Source organism: Bombina bombina, chromosome 1 (genome assembly GCF_027579735.1).
Source record: "Bombina bombina isolate aBomBom1 chromosome 1, aBomBom1.pri, whole genome shotgun sequence".
In the NCBI taxonomy this organism is placed as follows: Eukaryota; Metazoa; Chordata; class Amphibia; order Anura; family Bombinatoridae; genus Bombina; species Bombina bombina.
This window is the reverse complement of record NC_069499.1, coordinates 501,835,239-501,862,048: the sequence shown is the minus strand read 5'-3', so window position 1 is coordinate 501,862,048 and position 26,810 is coordinate 501,835,239. Positions and strand designations below refer to the sequence as shown.

At 36.6% G+C, this 26,810-nt stretch overlaps 1 protein-coding gene across 2 annotated transcripts in view; it reads right to left on the bottom strand.

Moving 5' to 3' along the window:
- Window positions 1-26,810, bottom strand: part of TMEFF2 (transmembrane protein with EGF like and two follistatin like domains 2) — a 911,723-nt gene that overhangs the window by 47,131 nt on the left and 837,782 nt on the right. For both annotated transcript variants that reach the window (XM_053698579.1, XM_053698578.1), the window contains exon 8: window positions 7,735-7,858. In XM_053698579.1, coding sequence (XP_053554554.1) covers window positions 7,735-7,858 — 124 coding nt within the window. The remainder of the gene's footprint in view (window positions 1-7,734; window positions 7,859-26,810) is intronic.

The following is a 26,810-nucleotide window of genomic DNA, read 5'->3' as shown; positions in this document are numbered from 1 at the left end:
CTTTTGACAGTCTTACATTTTAGCCAATCAGAGCTGGCTCACCGGAACTCCACGTGCGTGAGCACAGTGTTATCTATATGGCACACATGAACTAACACCCTCTAGGGGTGAAAAACTGTCAAAATGCCCTTAGAGAAGAGGAGACCTCCAAGGGCTTAGAAATTAGCATATGAACCTCCTAGGTTTAGCTTTCAACTAAGAATACCAAGAGAACAAAGCAAAATTGGTGAAAAAAGTAAATTGGAAAATGGTTTATAATTGCATTCTCTATCTGAATCATGAAACTTTATTCCAACAGTTTCCTATTTTGAGTGCAGATATTTCAAATTCTTCTGTCAGTTCTTGGTGTAGTAACACAATGTCGACCGTAAGCGCCGTTCCTTTTGGGTTTAAATCATTTACACAATCCATTTTTTTCATAATATTCTTTACAAAACTACGTAAATTACATGTATTGCAGATGATGCGAATATAACATGGATTGAGAAATAGTTACAAAACTAAAAAAAAAATCAATCAACTCTATGAAGAAAAAATATAAAGACCAATGAGTCTAATAACTTGACATGGTACTGTAAATATAACACACTGCATGCACATTTACAATTTATCAACAAACACCTGGACCATCTTAGACACACTTGGAACAGACTCAACTTAAACCAAACTGCCTGACATTAATTTAATTTTGAATGGCTGTAGAGTTTGCTTAAAGTGTCAGTAAACCTCAAAAATAATGTTATATAATTCTGCACATAGTGCAGAATTATATATCATTATATTAGCGCAAACTTTATAAAACATAATATTCCCTTTTAATTTTTTAAAACAACTGCTGTTTTTCAGACCCGCTCTCTGTGCTCTTCCGAGCGGATCTGTTTTTTTCACACAGCGCATCAGGCCAGCTGTATTGTCACAGCCCGGCCTGACAGCGCCATAACACTAAGTGCAGCTCGCTACTGCTCTGTCTGACAGACACTGCTGTTTTTCAGACCCGCTCTCTGTGCTCTTCCGAGCGGATCTGTTTTTTTCACACAGCGCATCAGGCCAGCTGTATAGTCACAGCCCGGCCCGACCGCGCCATTATACACAGTGCAGTTCGCTCCTGCTGTCAGACAGAGCAGGAGCGAGCTGCACTTAGTGTTATGGCGCGGTCGGGCCGGGCTGTGACAATACAGCTGGCCCGATGCGCTGTGTGAAAAAAACAGACCCGCTCAGAAGAGCACAGAGAGCGGGTCTGAAAAACAGCCGTTGTTTTAAAAAATTAAAAGGGAATATTATGTTTTAGTTTGCGCTAATATAATGTTATATAATTCTGCACTATGTGCAGAATTATATAACATTATTTTTGAGGTTTACTGTCCCTTTAATTTAAACTCTTTAACTATTCAGTTTTTACTGACTAGACTATTCAATTGTTTTTAACATTCATACTGGCTTAGTTACCAGTACACAGCTAAATCAGAGCAGTTCTAAACTGAAATCAGATATCTGCTAATCTACCCAGTCAATAAAGTAATACATCTAATGATTGTATTTAATTGTCAGAATGTATCTATTACAATTTAATACAGTACAGAGCAAGTGTATTTAACTTTGATACCTATATTTCATTGACTGTCCCTGCCTAGAATAGTTTAATAGCAACTGACACCTGCTATTAATTGCCAGAATTACCTTATCTCAATTACTGGTAAAGTTTATTTGAATTTAAAAATCGTACCTAATTGTCTCTCCTCATCCATATTGTCCTAAAAACAATTAAGCCCTGCATTTGATCACTGTCAACATATATAAAGCACTTGGAATGAAAATTTGAAATATAAAATAAACTTGATTTTTTTGTGAATCACTGACTTGCAAATCAGTTGCGAAAACACTGCGCTTTTTTACATTTGGGGTTGCTCAGCTATTTCAAGTTGCAAAATAACTTGTTTTGCGCACAAGTCTAGCAAAATCGCACGTGCGTTCACGTATTCCCCATAGAAGTCAATGAAGAAGACAAATAGAAAAAAAACTAATATGTTGCGCAAAGCCCATGATTTATTCTCCTTGAAAAGTGTACATGAAAATGCGAATATTTCATATTGCGAAAATGTTTTCTTAATGGAATATATTCTATTTATTTCTAAATAAATATTTCTCTATATACTGTATGTGATGATTTTTGGACTGATATATCTATTTATTGCGATATATTTATAATATGAATATACACTGTGTGCAGAATTATTAGGCAAATGAGTATTTTGACCACATCATCCTCTTTATGCATGTTGTCTTACTCCAAGCTGTATAGGCTCGAAAGCCTACTACCAATTAAGCATATTAGGTGATGTGCATCTCTGTAATGAGAAAGGGTGTGGTCTAATGACATCAACACCCTATATCCAGGGCCGCCACTAGAAATTTTGGGGCCCCTGACTTAACCATTGATCAGGGCCCCCCCTCACCCACCTTTGACATGTGCAATTTTTGATCAAGTGACTAAAACATATATGCACTTTATTCTTAAGTGTCTATTTAAACTTGGAAATGTTGTAAAGGTAGTAACATACAAACACACAGAGGCACACTCATACACTGAAACACACACACTCACACATAAGGATTCACATATAGACAGTCTAGCAGACACGCAAAGAAACACACAAACACACTCAGACACAGACACCCAAACAGACACTCAGCACTTGATTACACTGACCTGACAAGTAATGAGGTAGACTACAGTTTTGTAAAAAAAGGAGATTTAGAAAACAAAATATGGAGTTCTGATTATCTTTTTGTAAAGGAAGATGCCAACTAAATAATGACGACAGCATGCAGTGGCTGAAAGGAAGGGCCCTGAAATGCCTAAACAATAATTTGAAGGTTAAATGGTGGATTGGTGACTTCCGTAAAGGTCTCATTGGTCTCAAAGTCTTTAGAAAGATGTGAATAATCAGTAGTAAGGTCAAAATGTCCTAAAAAGGAACAGACAATGACACACACACACACAAATTCAAACTTGCACATACACCCAAGGAAACACCGACAGAGACAGCCTCAGAAAACCCACAAAGACATACACACACACACAGAAAATACACAAAGACACACACACACACAGACAACCACATAAAACACAGAAAGACATACATACACACACCCTCACGGAGACATCCACAGAAAACACACAAAGACATACACACACCCTCACAGAGACACCCACAGAAAACACACACCGTCATAGAGACATCCACAGAAAACACAGACATACATACATACAAACACACTCACAGAGACATCCACAGAAAACACAGACATACACACCCACCCTCACAGAGGCATCAATAGAAAATACACAAATACAAACATACACACACCCTCACAGAGGCATCCAGAGAAAATACACAAAGGCAAACATACAAACACCCTTGCAGAGACACCCATAGAAAAAGACATATGCACACACCCTCACAGACATCCACAGAAAATGCACAAAGACATACAAACCCACCCTCACAGACAGACCACTGAAAAAAATACATACATACTCATAGAGACACAAACCAAAGCACAAAAAAATAAACACAGACACCCACAGAAACACTCACAGGAGGAAACATTTATGCACCTTGCATCCCCTAAATCAACTGTGTCTGACATGCATGATAAGAAATTGCAGAAATTAAGAGATCACTTTTTAAAGAATCATATTTGTAAATGTGTAAACAAAAAGAATTCTGTGAATTTTTCCCAACCAAGAGCACCACTTCAAATATAGTGTACAAATGTTCCCATCTGTCAGCTGTACTTATGGATTTTGAAAATGCAGTACTCTATATGGTCTTGGTGGAACCATAAGCTGTGGTACTCATAGCATTAGATCTGGTTAAATGCAGGATTTAGGCTTGTTGGTATGTATTTCAAAATTAAGTCAGCTGTAGTGTAAACTGAACAGTTTTAAGTTAAACTGTCTCATTTCAAACACTGAGCAATCTTAGTCGGAGAGTATAAAATTTTATGCAGATGTAAAAGTCTTAGATAAAATGCCTCCTTGCATCTGGAAAAACCTTGCATAAAGTGGCAGTAAACTGGAATGTAATATATATATATATATATATATATATATATATATATATATATATATATATATATATATATATATATATATATTAAAAAAAAAACCCTCATATCTGCCAAAAGGGCACCTAACATTTGTCAAATAATCATAAATACACTGCTGCTAAAAAAAATGTTTTTATGGACCCCTGGCCACCATACAACTACTACCACACTAAAGTTACAATCCGAAATTGCACAAAGAAATAAAAAACATTTTCTAAGTAAGTCCTACCTCCTCTACAAATGAAAGTGATCTGCCATCTGACTCAGGCATACATTGTACAAACAAAGTGCCAAGTCTGTCTCACACTGTGCATAGTGGTTTAGTGCACACTCAGAAATCCTCTCAAGTGCTAATACTTCACTCCTTGTAATAATATTTCCCATGCTAAATTAGCACTCTGCTGTAGTACCCACTGGTGGCTGCCAAAATGTAAAAAAAAAAATATATATATATTTTTTTTAGTTCTTGCCTCATGGGGCCCCCCTGGCCCATTGGGCCCCTGACAGGAGTCACCCCCGTCACCCCCTGATGGCGGCCCTGCCTATATCAGGTGTGCATAATTATTAGGCAACTTCCTTTCCTTTGGCAAAATGGGTCAAAAGAAGGACTTGACAGGCTCAGAAAAGTCAAAAATAGTGAGATATCTTGCAGAGGGATGCAGCACTCTTAAAATTGCAAAGCTTCTGAAGCGTGATCATCGAACAATCAAGCGTTTCATTCAAAATAGTCAAAAGGGTCGCAAGAAGCGTGTGGAAAAACCAAGGCGCAAAATAACTGCCCATGAACTGAGAAAAGTCAAGCGTGCAGCTGCCAAGATGCCACTTGCCACCAGTTTGGCCATATTTCAGAGCTGCAACATCACTGGAGTGCCCAAAAGCACAAGGTGCGCAATACTCAGAGACATGGCCAAGGTAAGAAAGGCTGAAAGACGACCACCACTGAACAAGACACACAAGCTGAAACATCAAGACTGGGCCAAGAAATATCTCAAGACTGATTTTTCTAAGGTTTTATGGACTGATGAAATGAGAGTGAGTCTTGATGGGCCAGATGGATGGGCCCGTGGCTGGATTGGTAAAGGGCAGAGAGCTCCAGTCCGACTCCCGCCAGCAAGGTGGAGGTGGAGTACTGGTTTGGGCTGGTATCATCAAAGATGAGCTTGTGGGGCCTTTTCGGGTTGAGGATGGAGTCAAGCTCAACTCCCAGTCCTACTGCCAGTTTCTGGAAGACACCTTCTTCAAGCAGTGGTACAGGAAGAAGCCTGCATCTTTCAAGAAAAACATGATTTTCATGCAGGACAATGCTCCATCACACGCGTCCAAGTACTCCACAGCGTGGCTGGCAAGAAAGGGTATAAAAGAAGAAAATCTAATGACATGGCCTCCTTGTTCACCTGATCTGAACCCCATTGAGAACCTGTGGTCCATCATCAAATGTGAGATTTACAAGGAGGGAAAACAGTACACCTCTCTGAACAGTGTCTGGGAGGCTGTGGTTGATGCTGCACACAATGTTGATGGTGAACAGATCAAAACACTGACAGAATCCATGGATGGCAGGCTTTTGAGTGTCCTTGCAAAGAAAGATGGCTATATTGGTCACTGATTTGTTTTTGTTTTGTTTTTGAATGTCAGAAATGTATATTTGTGAATGTTGAGATGTTATATTGGTTTCACTGGTAAAAATAAATAATTGAAATGGGTATATATTTGTTTTTTGTTAAGTTGCCTAATAATTATGCACAGTAATAGTCACCTGCACACACAGATATCCCCCTAAAATAGCTATAACTAAAAACAAACTAAAAACTACTTCCAAAACTATTCAGCTTTGATATTAATGAGTTTTTTGGGTTCATTGAGAACATGGTTGTTGTTCAATAATAAAATTAATCCTCAAAAATACAACTTGCCTAATAATTCTGCACTCCCTGTATATATTTCCAGATATCTCGAGATCTATATGTGAATATCTCTTTGAAAATACTTTGCGATATTAATATGGATAAGATTGTAATATAAAATATTTTCATTATCTCCATAGTTAAACATATCTCTATACATATAAATCCATGTTTCTCTATGTATGTGTATGTATGTCAATGTAAAATCCCTGTGTTGGCTTTTTTTTTCTAACACCAGATCTCGTATCTTTGAGCACTTATAACTTTTGTGTGAAACATTTTTTTTTAATAATATTTTTTTACCTGACTTTAAACAAGTCAATATTGAACTGATCCCAAGTCAGACCTATATGAATAGACTACAAAACACACAAATTGCAATACAGTTCTTACATATGAATCAGATGGTAACAGTGATACACAAACAATTCTGACTGAAATCATTAGAACAGAGGACCTTTGATATAAATATGTTGAATGTCCTGCAATTTGAAAGGCAGATATTCAATTGCCAAAATCTGCTTGAAATGACTAATTGCTTTGCCAGATTAGTATGATTTTAAACAACCACTAAGTACAGTGGAACTGAGTAATTTATATATGCATAATAAAAAAAAATGTAACACCACTTACTTTACATTTGAAATGAGCATTAGAGTATTTTCTAGCAACTTTCAAAATAGCAAATGTTCCCTTCCCCTGTGGCAGCTATTAGCCAATCACAAAATGCATGTATGTATATACTGTGCACTTTTGCACATGCTCAGTAGGAGCTGGAGATGGAGACCCATAAAGTAAACATTAGACTTGTGCAACCACAAGACATGTTTGTTCTGAATATACAGGGAAATTTGTTTCCCCAAATATTGGTTAGCTGCACTATTCCCTATTCTGGTACATTCTTCGTATAGTCTTTTTTCGTTTCATAATGAAACTAATGCACATCTCAATTAAAGATATTAAAATAATGTGCACATTTTTATAATGGAAGAGTATTGGAATTTTTTTATCTGAATCATGAAACTATATTTTTGACTTTAGTGGCCCTTTAAAGGTTTGGAAAAGAAGTCATTTACGTTAAAATCTTGCTATTTTGCTAAACAAAAGCTCATAATCTAAAGCAAGTTCACATTTGTAGAATCTAAAAGGATTCCAGAGGAACCCCTATTAAATTACAATTTTATACTGGGGGGAAATTATTGTTTATTATTATGAAACATTCTCTAAAAGAGTTATCAAGAGCATGAGTAGCCTTAAAAGTCCAATAATAATGCACCAATCAGTGGAATGCTTACTTCAGTAGATATTTAAGTTCTTTAAACCTGACATGTCTGTAGTAGGTCTTGAGGACATTAACTGACCAACTTGCCAGCAACTGGTCTATTAACACTAATCATTCTCTCAATTTCAATAACCTTCAGATATTCTATAAATGAACAATCCCTTTTTCTCTGCACTAATCTCCATAAACAATATATGTCTGTTAAAAAGATCTTGCTATTTAACACACAGTAAAAGCCTGAATGCTATTTTGGAAGCATGGATTCTCTGTTGGAAACCATGGCCATGCCAGAAAATGAGTCTATTTCAAACTAATTGAACACTAATGCTTCTCTACACATCATTATCATAATGAGAATCAAGTGAATGAACTTTAATGATCAGTTATAACAATTGCGCTTTTGGGATAGACCCCCTACTGTCAAATAATTCTTACCTGCAAGAAGGCTTCAACAAATTGACAGGATGTTCACACTTTCCGTGGATGCAGTATCCATCATAATGTTCTGGGCAAGGAATATACAGCCCCCTGGCAGTTTCCTCTAATTTATTTGCATTTTCTAGAAAGGAAAGGGGAAAACAAGGAGAGTGTAAAGTGGTTTAGCCAAATCAGAATTAAAGCATTTAGAAAGCACCCTAGATGTAGAAATAATTTTATTCTTAGTTTTATATTAACTCAGAATGCTTACAGCCCATATTTTAATAATCTAAGGGTTTTCTTCTTACTGAAAATGGTATTGATTACTTAAATAGTTATGAGACATAAACTCATTACATTAAAGATATAATTTATCTGATGTGCTTTCAGTCTACCAGAAAACTTTTTTTAAAGAGATTTTACAAGATCTTTGAATTCATCTAATTTCTTAACCTTGAAAGTCGTTGTGATCTCTTTTGCACAGCACAGTTTAGCTGTTGGCACATTGGTTTTTAATGTTTACTTTTCTGCACATGCTCAGTTCACATTGAAAACAGGATTATTTCCTGGTTTAAACAAAGGTACACTATTTTCATCAAATTGTACTTTCTGGAACTTGCTCACAACTAACTTACAAACATCAGAATGTTCATGTATGACTCCAATCAAAAAATCCAACATATATAATATTAATAATTGTTTTTTTTTTTTTTTTTTTTTTTTTTTTAAATTTAGTTTTTGAAAAAGCTTTATTGAAATAATTAGAACATACATGTGACAATAAGGGAGTACATAAGAAATTCTCCCTAACAAACAAAATAAAAAATACAAGAACATAGAAAAAAGGGAAAAAAAACATAGATTCAGTATTATATCAATGAACTTAATGCATGTTGATCAGTATAGTTAGCAAGCATATAGAGGTTATCATTCCACTTTGATAGTGTTCATTACCTTATTGTGTAGGTCATCCTCCAACATATCCTGTTAATCTAGTTTATATTGTCTCTTTGATGTTAGTCTGTTTTTATATAGGCTATTTCTATGGCCTTCTTCTTACTCCTTATCTGAATGTGTGGGGTATGCATCCCTTGTGTTCTATATTACAGCCAGCCTTATTATAGTTATGACTTATCTAGTGATGCTGTATATTCCTCCCAGAAGAATCTCATTGAGTAATAATAGTCTAACCTATTGGTTTGGCGATAGTGGTATTCCTCTAGGGACAGTAATCTAGTCACGTTGGCCCTCCACTCTGTTATTGTTGGGATTTGTGACGTTTTCCATAATCTTGGGATTAATTGCTTGGCTCCGCTAACCATCAGATAGAACAGTGTTAGTCTATAATGACATGGGATTTTCGGTGGTTTATTAAAAAGGAATATTTTGGGGTCTAATGTCTGAGTCTGAGCTATAATTGTTGAAATTTCCCTATTTACCTTTTCCCAGTAATCTATAATATGCGGACAGCTCCACCATATATGAGACAATGTGCCATCATTTCCACATTCTCTCCAGCACAGCTTGCTAGTCAATGGGAACATTTTATTTAATCTTACAGGGTATAAGTACCATATAGTTAAAATTTTCATGTTTGTTTCTGTGATACTCATTGAAGATGGTGATTTTCCCATGTGTTTGAAAATGGTTTGCCATTCTTTGGGAGTGATTGCTATATCTAGTTCTGTTTCCCAGTGCTTGGTATATCGTGGGAGGTGTTTCGTGTAGGTATCCAACACTATCCTATAGGATAATGAGAGTCCTCTTTTAGTAAGACCTTGGGAGTGGCATAAGGTCTCAAACGGTGATAGTTGTCTAGTGAGGTCCAGTTTGTTCATGTTACTTTGTATGTAGTGTGACATTTGAAAATGTGAGTACCAGTTTTGCTCTATCATTGGTGTTCTATCTCTTAATTCTGCTACAGATATCAGTTTGCCTTTGTTTAATATCGTGCATATTGGGAGTAGTGAGTGTATGGAAGCAGAGAGTGTTTCATTTTTTATTTGTAGTAATGGGATATCGGGGTTAGATAGAAGTGGGGTTAGTGGCGAAGGTATGCTGGAGATTGCAGTTGTGCCTCTGAGCAGTTTGTCCCAAGTGTTAAAAGTTTCAAGAGTTATACTTGAGGGATGTGGAGGGAGGTGTCGCTTCAGTTTATGTAGCCAGCAGAGACTGCTTAAGGATATACTTTCTGCCATATTATGTTCCAGTTCTATCCATTCCTTATGTTCAGTGTGTTTACTCCAGTCTATGATTCTAGTCAGATGCGTAGCTACCCTGTAATAAGACAAGTTTGGTACTCCTAACCCCCCGTTATCACGGTCTCTGTACATGTAGGTTCTAGCTAGTCTAGGTGGTTTGTTATGCCATATAAATTCAAAGGCGAGGTTTTGTAGGGTCCTGATGTATGTCTCAGGCAATTGTATGGGCAAGGTTTGGAAAAGATAAAGTATTTTCGGAAGCATGGTCATTTTGAAGGAATGGATACGACCTAACCAGGAGAGAGGTTTCGGGTGCCAATTATGAAAGTCTGTTTGTAAATCTTTTAACAGTTTTTGATAATTTAATAAGAACAATTCCTGTGGAGTTTTAGCTATTTGAATTCCTAAATATTTTATAGACTTCTGTTGGATAGGAAATCCGTATGTGATTTCTATCTGTTTGGTTTCTGTGTCTGGGATCCCTATACCCAATAGTTCCGATTTGGTAGTGTTTATTTTATAGAAGGATAATGAACCAAATGTGTTACATTCAGTTTTCAGAGCTTCTAAAGAACTTATCGGTGACGTAAGTGTTAATAGTACGTCATCTGCGTAAAGTGACATCTTATATTCCATATTATTTATTTTTAGCCCTCTAATATCCTTATTCTGCCGGATTCTAGATGCCAATATCTCCATAGCTAATATAAATAGAATCGGGGACAGAGGACAGCCCTGCCGTGTTCCGTTACGAATATACACTTTATCTGAGAGGGAGCCGTTTAATTTTATGCGGGCTACGGGGTTGGTATATAGTGCCAGTATTCGGTCAATCGCTGTGTGTCCAAATCCAAATTTATATAGGGTTTCTCTAAGAAAAGACCAATTTAACCTGTCAAAGGCCTTTTCCGCATCTATTGCCAAAAAGGCTGTTGGCATCTTATGCGTTTGCAGATATTCTAGTAAGTTTAATACTTTAAGGGTGTTATCACGCGCTTCTCTATGAGGAACAAAACCTACTTGATTCAGGTGTATCAATTGTGGCAAAAAGGCATTAATGCGTGTTGCGATAATTCTAGCATACATTTTTAAATCTACATTTAAGAGTGAGATCGGTCTAAAATTTGAGGGCGTATCGTTAGGTTTTCCTGGTTTCGGTATAGCTGAGATTTGGGCCTCTAGCATTGACTGGGGAAATTGAGTTTTATCATTTATACTGTTAAAGACTATTTTTAAATGAGGGATCAATATTTGTTGAAATTTCTTATAATATTTGACCGAGAAACCATCTGGCCCTGGGCTTTTTCCACTATTTAATAGGGTAATAGCCTTCTTGATTTCTGATTCCAGTATTGGGTTATCCATTGATTCTTTCTGGTCTTTAGTCAGTTGGGGAATTTGTACCGATTCTAAATATGAGGATACTGCCAGCGGGGAAGCTTTTAGTTTCTCTTTGCTGCCTATGTCATATAGGTTTTTATAATAAGTTTCGAATTGTTTCATGATATCTGGGGTGGCGTGTACTGTCTTGCCCGTCTGTGACTTGACGCTATGTATATATGTTTTGAGTTTCTTCAGTTTCAATGAGCGGGCTAACATTTTCCCTGCTCTGTTGCTTTCAAAATGAAATTTCTGCTTGGTGCGCTGCGCCATCAGGTTATATTCCCTGAGAAGTAAGTTCTGTAAATCTTCTCTTAGTTTTTGCAATTGGGTGTATATGTGTGTATCATTAGGTTTCTGTTTGTGTGCATATTCTGTCCTTGTCAAGGTTTGAGATAGAGTTAGATATTGTTGCCTAGCTATTTTGTTTAGATGCGACTTTATCCTGATAAATTCTCCTCTCATATAACATTTGTGCGCTTCCCACACTACAAATGGGTCACTCTCTTCTAAAGCATTGAAAGTGAAATATTCAGTGAGTGTATTTGCGGTTTGTTCAAAAAGAGTTTTTGGGTCTAATAAAGCATCATCTAGTTTCCAGGTATAGGGGTGTATTGGTAGGTTTGGCCACTGAAATTATGTGATTACTGCTGAGTGGTCAGACCAACTGGTGTGAGAGATTCTGGATGTTTGTGTGAGCGCTAGGCCATCAGCATTTGTGAGTGTGTAATCTATTCTGCTATAGGTGCAGTGTGGGTGCGAGAAGAATGTATAGTCTCTCTTATCCGTATGTAAGAGTCTCCAAATGTCGTGCAGGTTACAATCTTTTAGCATTTTCCCTAGGATTCTAGCGGTTTTATTTGGTGTATTTTTGCTAGGATTTGAAGTATCAACTACTGGATTAAGGGGGAGGTTAAAATCACCTCCCACCACCAATACTACTTTTGTTATATCTATAATTCTATTAAATGATTTCCTAAAAAACTGTCTTTGTTTGGAGTTCGGTGCATATATATTGACTAGGGTTGTTGGGATGCCATACAAAAGGCCAAAGATACCTAAAAATCTACCTTCCGAGTCTCTGTGAGTCTGTATATGCTTGAAAGGGATATCCCTATGGAGCAGTATGCTTACTCCATTTTTTTTGGTGGTAGCTGAGCTATGGAAGTGTTGAGTAAACTGGTTCCCGAAATATCTCGGTTCTTTATGATTTATAAAGTGCGTTTCTTGTAGGAAAAGGATGTTTCCTTTCTTTTTGGAAAGATCTAAAAAGGCCATAGCTCTTTTCTGTGCGGAGTTTAAGCCTTTGGTGTTCTGTGAGATAAGTACAATGTTTCTACTGTTATGTGTCATGGTGGTAGTTTAGCCTGTACCTCAAGACATGAATATATCTAATTGACCTGCTGTAAATCAGGAACCACACTTGCAATGATAACCATTTTTCAAAGGTTTGTTTTCCATCTGAATCTATGCGGAATAATATAAAAAACAAAACAACGTACATTTTTTTAAACTGAAGATAAAGATATTGAAAAAACAGACTGTAGAACTTGATATAACATAGAAACAAAAGATACCCTACTGGTATTTTAAAAACAGATATAATGTCAAGTAACATAAGTCTTTTAGACGGGGATATTACCAGCTCAATTACAAGCTCAAAATTTAAATTCTAACTAGAGCCTACCGCATGCCTGTCTAAAATATAGGCCTGCATTCTACATTGGTTTACAATTCAAAAGATCTTTGCAGATTACCAAACATTTCTAACTTATACATTACCATCATTTACTAAAGTCTCTAGTATCTGTAAGAACAATTTTGGAGCAACAAGAAGAGTCTTACAACCTTACCCATCCTTGGGGTCCTTTAACCACTTGTACCTAGGATAAACGAGTTATAAGCAGAGAAACTGTAGACTGAGCCAGCAGCCCATGTCGTCCCAGGAAGTCTTTGCAATAAGCTGTTAGGAGCCCGAAGGTTTGTGGGCCTTATCTTTAGAATTTATCTTTTGCCATCTTTTTGGATCCGTATATGTTGCTTTTTTCTTTGGTGGTGGTTGTATTTCCTCAGGTTCTTCCATCCTTGGTGGTTCTAAGTCCAGTGCCGAACAGAAGTCTCTTATGTCCTCAATATTTTTACACAGGATTTTTCTATTGCCATGTAAGACATATAGATGGAAGGGAAAACCCCATCTATATAAGATTTTCTTTTGGCGTAACAGAGTAGTAAGTGGCGCCAATTCTCTTCGTCTTTGTAGTGTGCGTTGAGACAGATCTTGATAGAATTGCAGCACTACTCCTCGAAATTTTACAGGTTGATTTTTTCTGGAAAGATTTAGAAGTTCCTCCTTCTCTGTAAATTCTTTGAACTTCATAATTATGTCCCTAGGAGGGGCTGTATCAGGAGGTCTCGGTCTTAATGCCCTATGAGCCCTAACCCATGGTATATCCGTTGTTGGTGCAGCATTTCTCAGGTGGCCAAACAGAGCCGGTAGATATGTTGGAAGGTCTTTAGGGAGCACTGATTCTGGGATGCCCCGTATTCTTAGGTTCTTCCGGCGGCTCCGGTTCTCCAAGTCCTCTATTTTGTCATACAATTCTGCTATCAGGGTTGTGTGTTGTGTAGTAGAATCCTGGACAGTGTTGATGTCTTCCTGCAAAGTATCAGTATATTCTTCTATAGCCTCTATCCTGCTACCCATGGTATGCAAGTCTTGCTTTATTTCTGCAATTTCTTCCCTAATACAGGAGCGGATTATATCCGCTATGTCCTGCTTAGACGCTAGAGAGGATAGCAGGGTGTTAGGTACTTGTGTGTTTTCTTCTAAAGAATCTGTGAGGCGTTGTGGCAAGGCTTCCTTCTGCCCTGGGGTTATCATTCCCATTCTCTCCATCCTAGTTTTAGGGCCTGATGGGGAAAAAAATTGTTCCACAGAGTTATCTTTTTGGCTAGGAGTCTTAGGTGGTTTTGTGGGTTTAGATGTGCGTTTGCTATACATATTTCAGGTAGTTCTAGCGCAGCCACGTGTGCTGGGGGTACTGTTAGAGATCCAGAAAAGATAAGACTGTACTTTCCCCCTTATCTAATTGTAGCTGCTGTGTTAATAAAATTATCCACTTTATAGACACACAAACCTCTCACTAGGTCCTTGGGTTGCTTTTTAGAATGCCTTAAGAGTTGCAGTACAGGCTGTTCTGTATCTTTCATAGGTTTTGTGACTTTCCTGCCTGAGACTACATTTCCTGAGCACAGTGTATCACACGGTAAAGCTTGGAGCTACAAAGTGACTCAGTTCCTATTCTCTGTGCCTTATGTAGAACTGTAGCTTAAGAAATACATGAACCAAAGTTGCCCTTGTTATTTTTAAATTAGGCCTGCCAATTATTTGTGTGACGTGATTGTTTAAGGGGTATTTGATGCAGGTTATGCTTTCAATCCTGTCTCTGGGGATGTGCGGGCCTGCTGTCTCGTTCGGTGTTGTGTCCTTTATGTATGTATATTTTTTGGGTGTGACAGCTCCGTTTTTTTGTTTGTTTTAAGGACCGGGTGATGCCCTTACTTTAGAGCCCTGCACTTCTCCGCGACTAACCTGTTACCGCCTCTCCGCCGCGTCTGTCTTCCGGCTCCTCCGTGTCACTGTAATATTTATTTCCATGTGCGTAACTAGTTCTTAGAAGGTGAGGGATGTGTGTCTTTGCTGTCTTCTCGGCCAAATGTGGTATCACTGTATGCTCCCTGCTGTTCCGTATCTAAGTAGCAGGTCTTGGGGCTATTTAATAAAGATTAAGGCATGGTGTGGCTAAAATCTTGAAGCTGGCGTTCAGAGCATCGGAGTTATGCAGCCATCTTAGCTGCGGCCAGCTCCGCCCCCTCATAAATTTATATTTTTAGTTAAGTGGGAAACCTGCATTTAGATATCTTAGGCAGTTATCACCATTATGTAAACAATTAGCTGCCATATTTTACTTTCACATTGCCTATGGAACTCCCTATATATATAATCTTTTTATTTAAGTTTTCCCTTGTTTACCCAAACCTTATCTTAGCTACCTCATATTTTTGTTGTATTGTATATGTAACTCAGGCAGCTAAACTAATTCATAGAAAAGAAAACCAAAAATATAAAGATTTTAATTTATAAAGTTTTAACAAAGTATTTAATATATTGAGCTTTCAGTCAAAATGAAAAATTACTACTATGTACAAATTATATTTCTAATACATTTAGAGCAAGATTACAAATGGGGCACTAAATATTGCTTTCATGAAAGCAATATTAGTGCTTCACTGTGTAATGCCAGTGCACGCTAATGTGCCCTGCTATTACAGGTTTTCAGCAAAGCGCTCACAAGAGCGTGCTTCCATAAGCTTTGCACAGCGAAGGGGGTAAGTAGCACAGCTATGGTAGCAAACTTAAATATATATATGTATATAAACAGAACATTATATTGTGAAAAATGTACAGTAAATACATAGTTAAACACTTTATTAAATATGAATATTGCATAAATTATATTTTTCATGTTTTCAGCTACTTGAAAACATTACTATATTTGTGGGGCGTTTTGATGTGAGGCCTAGCAGCTGGCACAGGCTACACTGGTGCTGAATATTTGGCTTATACTATGGCCTCTATTTATGAAAGGTCTTGCTGAATGCGGAGAGCAATACGCTCTCCGTATTCAGCAATGCACTAGCAGCTCACAAGAGCTGCTGGTGCAACACCACCCCCTGCTGACTCACGGCCAATCGGCCGCCAGCAGGGAGGTGTCAATCAACCCGATCGTATTCAATCGGGTTGAATTCTGGCGATTCCTGTTCGCCTGCTCAGAGCAGGCGGACAGGGTTATGGAGCAGCGGTCTTTGTGAGCGCTGCTTCATAACTGGTGTTTCTGGCGAGTCTGAAGACTCGCCAGAAACACAGGCCGTCAAGCTCCTTTTGGAGCTTGATAGATAGGCCCCTATATATGTATATATGTCAGTACTTTTGAATGTATTTTTTATGTGTTTTGTGCAACTATTTTTTTAGCGTAACAGTTAACCAGAAGTTCTGAAGTTGAGTTAACTAGACGCGCATTAAATTCAATTGCGCTTGAGTGAATGTGTTTACTTTCAACTTGTAATACGCGCACTACTTCCAATGTGTGAAAAGAGCATTGATAAACCCCTTATCACTCACATGCAACTGTTAGCACACCACTCATAATCTAGCCCAAAATACATTTTAGATAAAGCTTCAAGGAAATGGTACATATGTAGACTCAGTGGACTACACATTCATGTCAAAATAGTCCCTGTGCATAAAGGGTAAAAATCTATCTATACTAAACAGTTTTATATTTATACTATACAATTTCCATCAACTTTTTTTCCTCAAAATTCTCTTCTTAATAAATATTCATGTTGCCATAAATTAAACATTCGGAGAATTATAGAATATTTATTTGTAGGACACGCTATACACAGACTGTGTTTTAACAGAAGTGGTGTTATGTCTAAAATAATTTTACATCCCAGCAGTACTACTCCCTAAAGACTAAAAATGACATTTTTGGCAGAAGCAGAAAAGCAGTAGTATTAATGTTTGTGCATTTTGATAGCAAAAAGGATTTGGCTCCAAGGCAAAGAAAAAAAAGTTTTGTCTTGTACATATGAGCACTCATTGAAATTTATTTTAAAATTTTCTATTAAAACACTTGTATTATTCTGTCACTTATGTATACAATATACATGTGATTTTATATACATTGTCAAAATTGTTTGACAAATGTCAGAAATGTCATATACAAATTTTATCAACTTATTAATGGCCAGATTACAAGGGTGCAAAATATCGCGGCACATTTAAAATAGATATGTATATGAATATATGTAGATATATTTATGTGTTTATATCTGTATATACACATATTAACACAGAAATATATATGTATACAAGCATATACATATATATTTGCAGTCCCCATAGACCGCTATGTAAAGGCACTTTTCAGTGCTGTATTTTTCTAACGCCCCAGACCCGCTCACTTTAACCCATAAAAACTGCTTATTGCAGTAATGATCAAAAAAAATCATAATATTTTTTACTTTATTCAAGGTACTACACATCTTATTTTAGGGATAGTCTAGTCAAAATTAAATGTAGCCACCAATCAGCAAGCGCTACCCAGGTGTTGAATCAAAAATGGGTCGGCTCCTGAGCTTACATTCTTGCTTTTTCAAATAAAATTAATAAGCAAACAAAGAAAAATTGATAATAGGAGTAAATTAGAAAGTTGCTTAAAATTGCATGCTCTATCCGAATTATGAAAGTTTAATTTTGTCAAGACTACCCCTTTAAATACTCAGGACTATTGCAAATAATATGAGTAATATTTATTATTATGCATTATTATCGGTTATTTGTAGAGCGCCAACAGATTCCGCAGCGGTATAAACATAGGCAGAATACAAGGAAACATTTATAGGGATCAGACGGGTCAGCTCTAAGGAAGGTGATCTAAAAACAGCATGGCTCTTAGGCTTACATGCTAAGGGAGTTCAGGGGATAGCAATGGGGGAGAGGAAAGGGTATAAAGATTAGAGTAGGTTGTATGCATCCCTGAACAGTAGAGTCTTTAGGGAGCGCTTGAAGCTTTCAAAACTAGGGAAGAGTCTTGTGTAGCCAAAAGATGGGAACCAGTCTGGAGAAGTCCTGTAAGCGGGAGTGTGAGGAAGTAACAAGAGAGGAGGAGAATAGGAGGTCATGAGCAGAGTGAAGGGGATGAAAGGGAGAGTATCTGGAGACAAGGTCTGAGCTATAGGGGGAGCAGTGCAGTTGAGGGCTTTGTATGTCAGAGAATTTTGTGTTTAATCCTGGAGACAAGAGGAAGCCAGTGAAGGGATTGGCAGAGAGGTGCAGCAGATGCTAGCTTTTCGAGAAGCTTTGAGGCAAGAGGGAGTAGGGAAATAGGGCGGTAGTTGGATGGGGAGGTTGGATCAAGAGAAGGTTTTTTGAGGATAGGTGTGATTAGTGCATGTTTCAGAGATGAGGGAAATATACCGGTGCTGAGGGAGAGGTTGAAAATGTGTATGAGTATAGGGGTAAGGGTAGATGAGAGGGAGGGGAGCAGCTTTGAGGGGATAAGGTCAAAAGGACAGGTAGTGAGGTGAGAGCTCAGTATAAGTGCCGAAACTTCTTCCTCAGTAACAGGGGAGAAAGAGTTAAATTTATGGCTATGTGGGTTGTGGTTGATTGCGAGCGTTTGAGGGGGTGAGAGAATGGAAGTATGTTGAGAGCTGATTTTGTTTCTGATGGAGTAGATTTTGTTATTGAAGTGGCTGGCAAAGTCTTGAGCTGACAGAGAAGTTGTATTAGGGGGTGGGGGTGGGCAGAGAAGAATATTGAAAGTGTAAAACAGACGTTTTGGGTTTGAAGAAAGATTAGATATAAGAGTAGAGAAGTAATGCTGCTTATAGAGATTAAGGGCAGAATAGTAGGAATTCAAAATGAACTTGTAATGAAGGAAATCAGCTGAACTCCTTGATTAATATTAAATCATACAAACCAAATCAAAACAATTACAATATTGCATTAATGCAACTTGAATTCTGATAGAAGGTACATCAATTAAGATGTTAGACTTTACTACAAATTAAATTTTCAGGACAGGTGAAATTTGAACATTAAAGGGAATCAGAAAGGTAAATATATTAAATACCAGTATGTTGTGAAAGATATTTAAGTACTAATTATTTTAAAAATGTTAATAAATATGCTCAACTTTTATGTTATTTAAAGGGACAGTCTACCATAGAATTTAAAGGGACAGTCTACCCTTTCCCCAGTTTTGCATAAACAACACAGTTATATTAATATACTTTTTACCTCTGTGATTACCTTGTATTTAGGAACCTTCTTTCAGCCCCTGATCACATGACTGTGACTGTTTATTATCTATTGTCTTAAATTTAGCATTGTTTTGTGCTAAATCTTAAATAACCCCCTGTGCCTAAACAGAGTGTTATCTATATGGCCCACGTGTACTTTCTGTCTCTTTGTGTTGAAAAGAGATTTAAAAAGCATGTGATAAGAGGCAGCCCTCAAAGGCTTAGAAATTAGCATATGAGCCTACCTATTTTTAGTTTAAACTAAGAATCCCAAGAGAAAAAAGCAAATTTGATGATAAAAGTAAATTGATAAGTTTATTAAAATGAAAAGTCGTATCTGAATAATGAAAGTTTAATTTATACTAGACTGTCCCTTTAATGGAGCCAACTGTCTAATTCTTCCCTTTTTTTAATATTCTTACTGACTAAAAAGTCAAATAAATATATATTTACAAACTATCATGTACACAATAGCACTAACTAAAAAATAATAATATGATATTCACCTGAGCAATAAGAACACAAAAGGAATATAAAGAAAACACATTAATTCATGCAATTTCAATTTATTTTTCCTGTAGGAATAAAGTATATCCCACAAATATTATACATATTATAAAAGGTAAGACAAAATGATACTAATACAAAAATAACGTTTAAAAGAAAACTTTAAAAAATATTCAGCAGCATATTTACAGGAAGTTATTATATACGCTATTCCATGTGATGGTGTGTAAGGATTAGTAGAATCAAATGGCAACATATTTTTTTTTACCATATAATAAAAATTTGAAATGCCTTTAAGAAAAACCATAAACAAATATTATAGTAATATGTATAAGGATACAAAAATAAAACAAAGCATATCTAGAGTAAAGATATAATATACTAATTTCTGAGGGAGACAATAATGTCTTCAAACATCCAAACCAATTGTATACATAAAGCAGACCCTAAATGAAGGGAATATTAATCATAAAATACAGAGCACAAGTGTATTAATGGTGTTTTGTTAGAGTTAATTAGATACAGGAAAAGCAACAACTACAATCTTTTCTAATTTGTTTTATTTTTTTCACACAAAAATGGAGCATTATGTGCCAGTGAGGGATACTATGGTGCTGTATACAGGTAATCCTTATGTGCTTCCCTGTTCTGCTGTTATGGGGCAGTAGTGATAAATAAATATATAAATCCTCCCTGATTATCAATAGGTATAACTGAGCATGAATATTGCATATACAAATAGCTGCTAATTATAGCAGCCCTTTAGGGATATTGGTATATAGATCCAATCTAAGAGGTCTAAGGGACATAAAAGTGACAATGGCATGCTCTAATATGCTTTAACATTTTATAACTGCACTATTGCTTGCAGCAAACAATGTGTTTACCCACAAAAAGGGATTAAACCCATCATTAAAGTCAGCTCCATAACTGCAATTTTATGCTGATCCTAAGATGAACATAGACACTCAGCCAATGAGAGGTGGCATATGTGAATTACCTTCTATCACCAGCCATATTTATCACAGGACCAGTAGAGTATGACTTGCCTGGTGTTAACCTACCAGGTATTAATACCATTCTTCAGCAAATTAGATCATTTCATTATTACTGCTTCATGTCTGTTGAATCTAGAATGTACACTTTGGCCACAGGAGAAAAGCAAATATAAACGGTAGGTTCAACAATCGTATAATCTCCAGAGCAGGGATAGCTAGTGGCAAATCTCCATTTACATAATCATTTTAGTATAATAGAAATGTCCCTATGCCTTATATGACTTTCTGAAATTAGCCTGTTCACAAGTTCTTTAGTTACTAAGCTAGTTTTTGGCTTAGCTCTGTTTAGTAGACATGACCCTAAGTAATACTGTGTCAGTCTCTCTCTCTCTGCTTTTAAAATGTCATTGTCACTCAGAGCAAAACCAAATCAATATATTTAAAGATTAGTATGCACCAGTAGAATGCCCATAACACTATTTGTATTAGCTAAAGTACATGTATTCTTATATACACTGGCAGATTAGCTAATGCATTTTAAGATTATATAGCTATAATATAAAACTATTTGTAACTAAATCATTGCTTACAAATTTCACAAGTCCTACTAGGCAGCCAAGACTAAAACAATTCATAGGAACAAAAAGTATTTTATTTCTTATCTATAAAAAAAGTGTTGCTGTTTATTTAATAAGGATTTGCAGTCTGCTGCTGCTAAACCAATGTAATCAGCTTTGAGTGCGCATCAGCAATAAATGTAAAATATTTTAGGGCACAGCTCTTGTACTTAATTTTATGCTTTGAAGCACTGAATTTAGTCAGCAATCTTAGTTTTGATTGCTAATGACTGTGGCACGCAGTATAGCTAGATTAGCTTTTAATGGTCTATGCTGTTAAAGGGGTAAGGGAAAATATAAGTGGTTACAAATATAAAAAGGTTATTAAAAATGTTGCTAAGCTTATTGTTACAGTATGCATGTTAAAGGGATAGAATGGTCAAAGTTGGAATGTGTGTGGGTGCATTTTAATTTTAAATGGAAACATTTTTGCAATATACTTCCATTAGAAGATGTTTTAAGATTTTCGCACAGTCATTTCACACCATGTGACCGAACACTTCCCTTGAACAATCTTAAATTTAGGTCACAGCAGCAGTTATCACAGTAAGTTTCATATCTGTGACATAAGCAGCTCCAAAGCAGAAATTTTGTAAGCGTTTCTGGAAATTTGCACACAAAAAGCAATATGGCTGCCAGACCATGTGACCTATGAGTTTAATGTTGCATGAGTAGTAGCAGAGCAATAGGCTGTAGAAGCATACTGGATTTCAAGAGATTTGCAAAAGCTGTTCAAGCAGTTCAAATGTTATGGGCAATAGAAGAAAGTGGCGGAATAAAAAGAAAAAAAAAATAATAATCCTAACAATAACAATAGATTGACACTTTGGGGTAGATTTAATAAATGTTGAGCGAATCATGTCCGTTCGATATTGCTAAATGCTGACAGCATACGCTGTCGGCATTTATCATAGCACAAGCATTTCTGGTTAAATTCTTGTGCAATGCCGCCCCCTGCTCACTGGCGACCAATTGGCCGCCAGCCTGTCAATCATCAGATTTCACTGAACCACCTAAAAGGTGGTGGACAGGTTAAGGATCTTATGACTGCTGCTTCTTAACTTCTATTTCAGTTAAGCCTGAAACAATGGGCCTCTGAAGCAGCATTCGCTGCTTCGTAAATGGTGCCCTTTGAGCCTATATAAACGCTATATAAGTTGCTGTTCTTACTATTTTATTTTCATTATTAACAGCGACGTTTCTAGTTTTTCAGCGGCATACACACATATCCTGTAAGGGCCCATGCATGAGAATTGAAATACCACACCTTCTTAGTCGCTTGTGTGACTTAAAGACATATTCACAGGCACAATACACACCATCTCCACCTCTCTGTGCCTAATTACTAGTGCACAGGCCCTCACAGCATCAACAACTTTTATTAGAAGCATTTTTGATAATAGAAGTATAATGCAATAATGCTTTGATTTAAAACTGAAATGCTCCCATGCACATTCTAATTGTGACCTTTCTATAACTTTAAGGGGAAATGCTTCTTTGCAACACATTGCTTAATAAATTAACCACTTCTTTATTGTACATTTTGACCCACTATCAATTTATGATTAAGCACAAGCCCAGCATAGAAGTGATATGACATGTTACTATATTGACAAGAACAGGATCAGGGTAGGGCAAATATGCATGTACAGAGGAGCAAGGAAAAGCAGGCACTGCTCGGTAGTGAAGAAAAATAAAACATCAGTTTATTTAGACATTTAAAAACATAGTGTGTTCCCAGACAGAGGAAAGGCAAATAGACAGCACCAACCTTACGCGTTTCACGCCCCCTAGTGGCGCTTATTCATAGACAAATATGCATGTACACTGCAGTTCTTTGATAACTGCAGCAATATTGTATGGTCAGCAATGTTGCAGGAAACGGTAACTGGGAGCAGATAAAGCTCATGTTAACCCTTTGGATGCCAGAGAGGACTACATTATTACCCTTTAATAATTTAGCAAGACATTCCATCTATTTAACATGGTCAGTGATCTCAGATACCCAGGCAGATTACTCTCACGTCAAGAGAGACTGTGTGCTGTGAAGAAATTAAATAAAAACCCAAAAAGGTTATATCACATTAAATTACAAGGATTTTATTTTGTCATTTTATTTATTTATTTCAAGCTTATGTATATGAATTTGTGTGGCGGTTCATCAACAGAGCTGGGAGAGAGCTGCCTCTAGCCGGTCTTGTTGTCACATCCGTGAGCAATAAATCACCAGGTATGCAACAAGCATTTTCTGTTAGATTTAATTAATGTAAATAGCTTTAATTGTTACTTTTGTGTACATATTAGGATTTTTGAGTTAATTGTACCTCTTATTGACAAACAAGTATTAATGTTAATATAAGTAAATTCACTAAATGCTAACAAATATTAATCCTTTTTTTTATTCTGTAGGTACTTTTGTGTCCCTTTAATGAGAGATTGTTAAAGAGACAATAGACACAAGCTTAAATGTCCCATAACATTTTTAATTAAGCCTAGTAAAAGCTTTGCAATGCACTGTTTGTTTTTCTGTAATTAACTCTGGCAAATTGTGCTTCCCCCTCTCCCCAGAGGTGCTGGAGACCTGGAGCGCATATTGCAGTTATCCTGCGATTGTGTATAGGGCAGTGTTACAGTGATTCTAAAATTTCACCTTAAAGGGAAAGGAAACCCATTTTTTTCTTAAATCATTCAGATACAGCATTCATTTTTAAACACCTTTTCAATTTACTTTAATGATTACATTTGCTTGATTCTCTTGGTATACTTTGCTGAAGGAGGAGCAATGCACTACTGGGAGCTAGCTGAACACATCAGTAAGCCAATGACAAGAGGCAAATATGTGCAGCCACCAATCAGTATCTACCTCCCAGCTCCTTAAACTACCTAGGTATACTTTTCAACAAAAAATACCAAAATAATTAAATAATAGAGGTAAATGGGAAAGTTGTTTGCTCTAAAAGAATCACGAAGGACACATTTTGGGTTTCATGTACCTTAAAAAAGCAGTTCCTGTGACTGGCTACAGCAAAAGGTGACCAAGAACAAAATTTCTATTAGGGTTTCCAAAGACAGTATCCCTGGACACCTAATATATAAACAAAATGCCATTTACAAGTCATTTTAAAACCTTTCTTTGTTATGCTGGGTTTTATTTTGTTTTTTGTCATGCAGAGCGTAATTGATGATAAATGCTGTGGATGTTGGGATGTTGGCTGGACTGTGCAGGTCAAGAGAACTGTGGGGGTAGAGGAAAGTGGTTGGGTTCCTTGTGTGGAGGGACCAGTGCTCCGTGGGGTCTGTGGTGCTAACAGAGGCATGGGGGGGACCGCATCAGTCTGCAGCAACTAATGTGTCCCAGTTACCTTCGTTTGACTTCCTCTTTAGTTAACCATTATAGCAATAAGCTTCTATTAATTCCTCTTAAGTATTCTTATTTAAATTATCACTTCAATTATTGGTGAACGATTTATCTTTATGTTATTGCTGTAGTGTTAGGCTTACAATCCTATTAATTGATTTAAAGAGCTGTGCTATAATTAAAGAGTAAAATAGGGATACATTGGATAGGTATTAATTAAGCCCCTGTAATGAGTGAACTGCTACTCTATATTTTTTAAAGTTATGCTTAGTGGTTGTGTTAGAGTATTACTAAAGGGTTAGATATGTAGTTTAACTGTTAAGATGTTCTTCTTAGTGTTAACTAAAAACAGGAAAATGCACTGTGACAGGGGGGTGACCGACACTCCAACAGAAGAAGACTGAGCGCAAAGCTAACCAGAAGCAATGGAGCTGCAGAGATCTGCGGCACAATACCAGTTTACTGATGTGTGTGTTCTTTTCCATATTGAATTGTTTTTTTTTCTCTTTAAGCAATTAGCAAATGCTTTTGTTACAAAAATTATAATATTGGTCACGCATTTTATGCTATACTATATATTGTGATGTAAGCAGATATTCTAAGACTGCCATCAAAGTGTAAAGCTGATACTTTCTTGGGACTCATTTCAAAATGATTGTACTGCATTGTACTGTGTGTTTGATAAACTGCATGGAAAATGTGTATGTGTGTGTGGACGCTTAAAGAGACATTAAACATCTTGCAATTTCAAGAGATTTCTGTTGTTTGCTATAGAACAGGGGATTTCAAAACTGTCATCAGGCCTCCCTAGCAGTCAGATCTTACGGATATTTAAACTGGATCACAGGTGAAATAATCAGCTGATTAGTAAACATGGTTATTAACCTGCTCTCATCCAAGGTGATCCTGAAAATATGGCCTGTTAGGGAGGCCTGAAGGCAGGTTTGAAAACCCCTGCTATAGAATAACATATTATCACAATCTAACCATGTTCAAAATAAATAAGAATCTTAGTTTAAGCAATTTTCAATATCCAAAACCAAAACTTCACCCATCACTTGCCTCATTTTAAGGAGCCAATCTAGGCATGTTTCTGGGGCAGACAAGATTAGCCAGAATCATTATGTTAGTGTATGTGCATTGTTTTGCTGTTGTTATAAGCTGAAGTCAATTAGGAACAGATATATAGTAGGGTCAGCCGTGAGAAGTCTGTATTGTGCATTTCCAGCTCTGAGAGGTAGAAAATTCACAATTGTTAGAGCTAAATTACACAGAGAGTGCAAACTAAATGAACATGAAACCCAAACCTTTTCCTTCATGATTCAGATCATACAACTTTAAACAACATACTTCTATTATCCAATTTGCTTATGTCTCTTGGTATCCTTTGTTGAAATCCATACCTAGGTAAGCTCAGGAGGGAGAAGCTAGCTGCTCATTGGTGACTGTGCATATATGCTTCTTGTCATCAGCTTACAGATGTGTTCAGCTAGCTTCCAATAGTACAAACGACAACAGAAGTTTAAAAATGTATGCCCTGTCTGAATCATGAAAGAAAAATGTGGGGTTCCATGTCCTTTAAATACTTTATGAGCATTAGCTCATACTAAGTTAAAACAAAAACACTATTAAAAACATTCCGAAAAAAAACAAGCAAATATGTTTACACATACAAAAAACCCCATAATAAACACTGTATAAACACTGTATTTATTGCCCCTTTAATGAATACATTGTAATAATAATTAAAATTATTTCTATTAACGTGCTTTCAAGTCTAAAAGTACCATGGAAATGTTTTGTCATGATTATTTAAAATCTTTCGATAAAGTCCTCCAAGTTGTGTTCCTTGCAGAGTCATTAAGACATCATTATTAGTGAAGCAGATAAACATGAGTGACTGATATGCTTGAATCCTTAGTGGTATTCCCAGAGAAATGAGAAAACTGATTCATTTTTCACAAAGTATGAATAAGTAAAAGAGTTGCTTTAAGGTTGATGGAATTCTCTCTGTAGATGACAGTTACACTGCTAAATTGCTTAAGTGCATTCCCATGTAGTAGGTCCAAACAAATCCATTTTGCAAACAATTTAACAATTGTATTGTTTATACAGAACTAATCCCATTAGGCTAAAATCTAAAAAGAGAATATCATTTTTT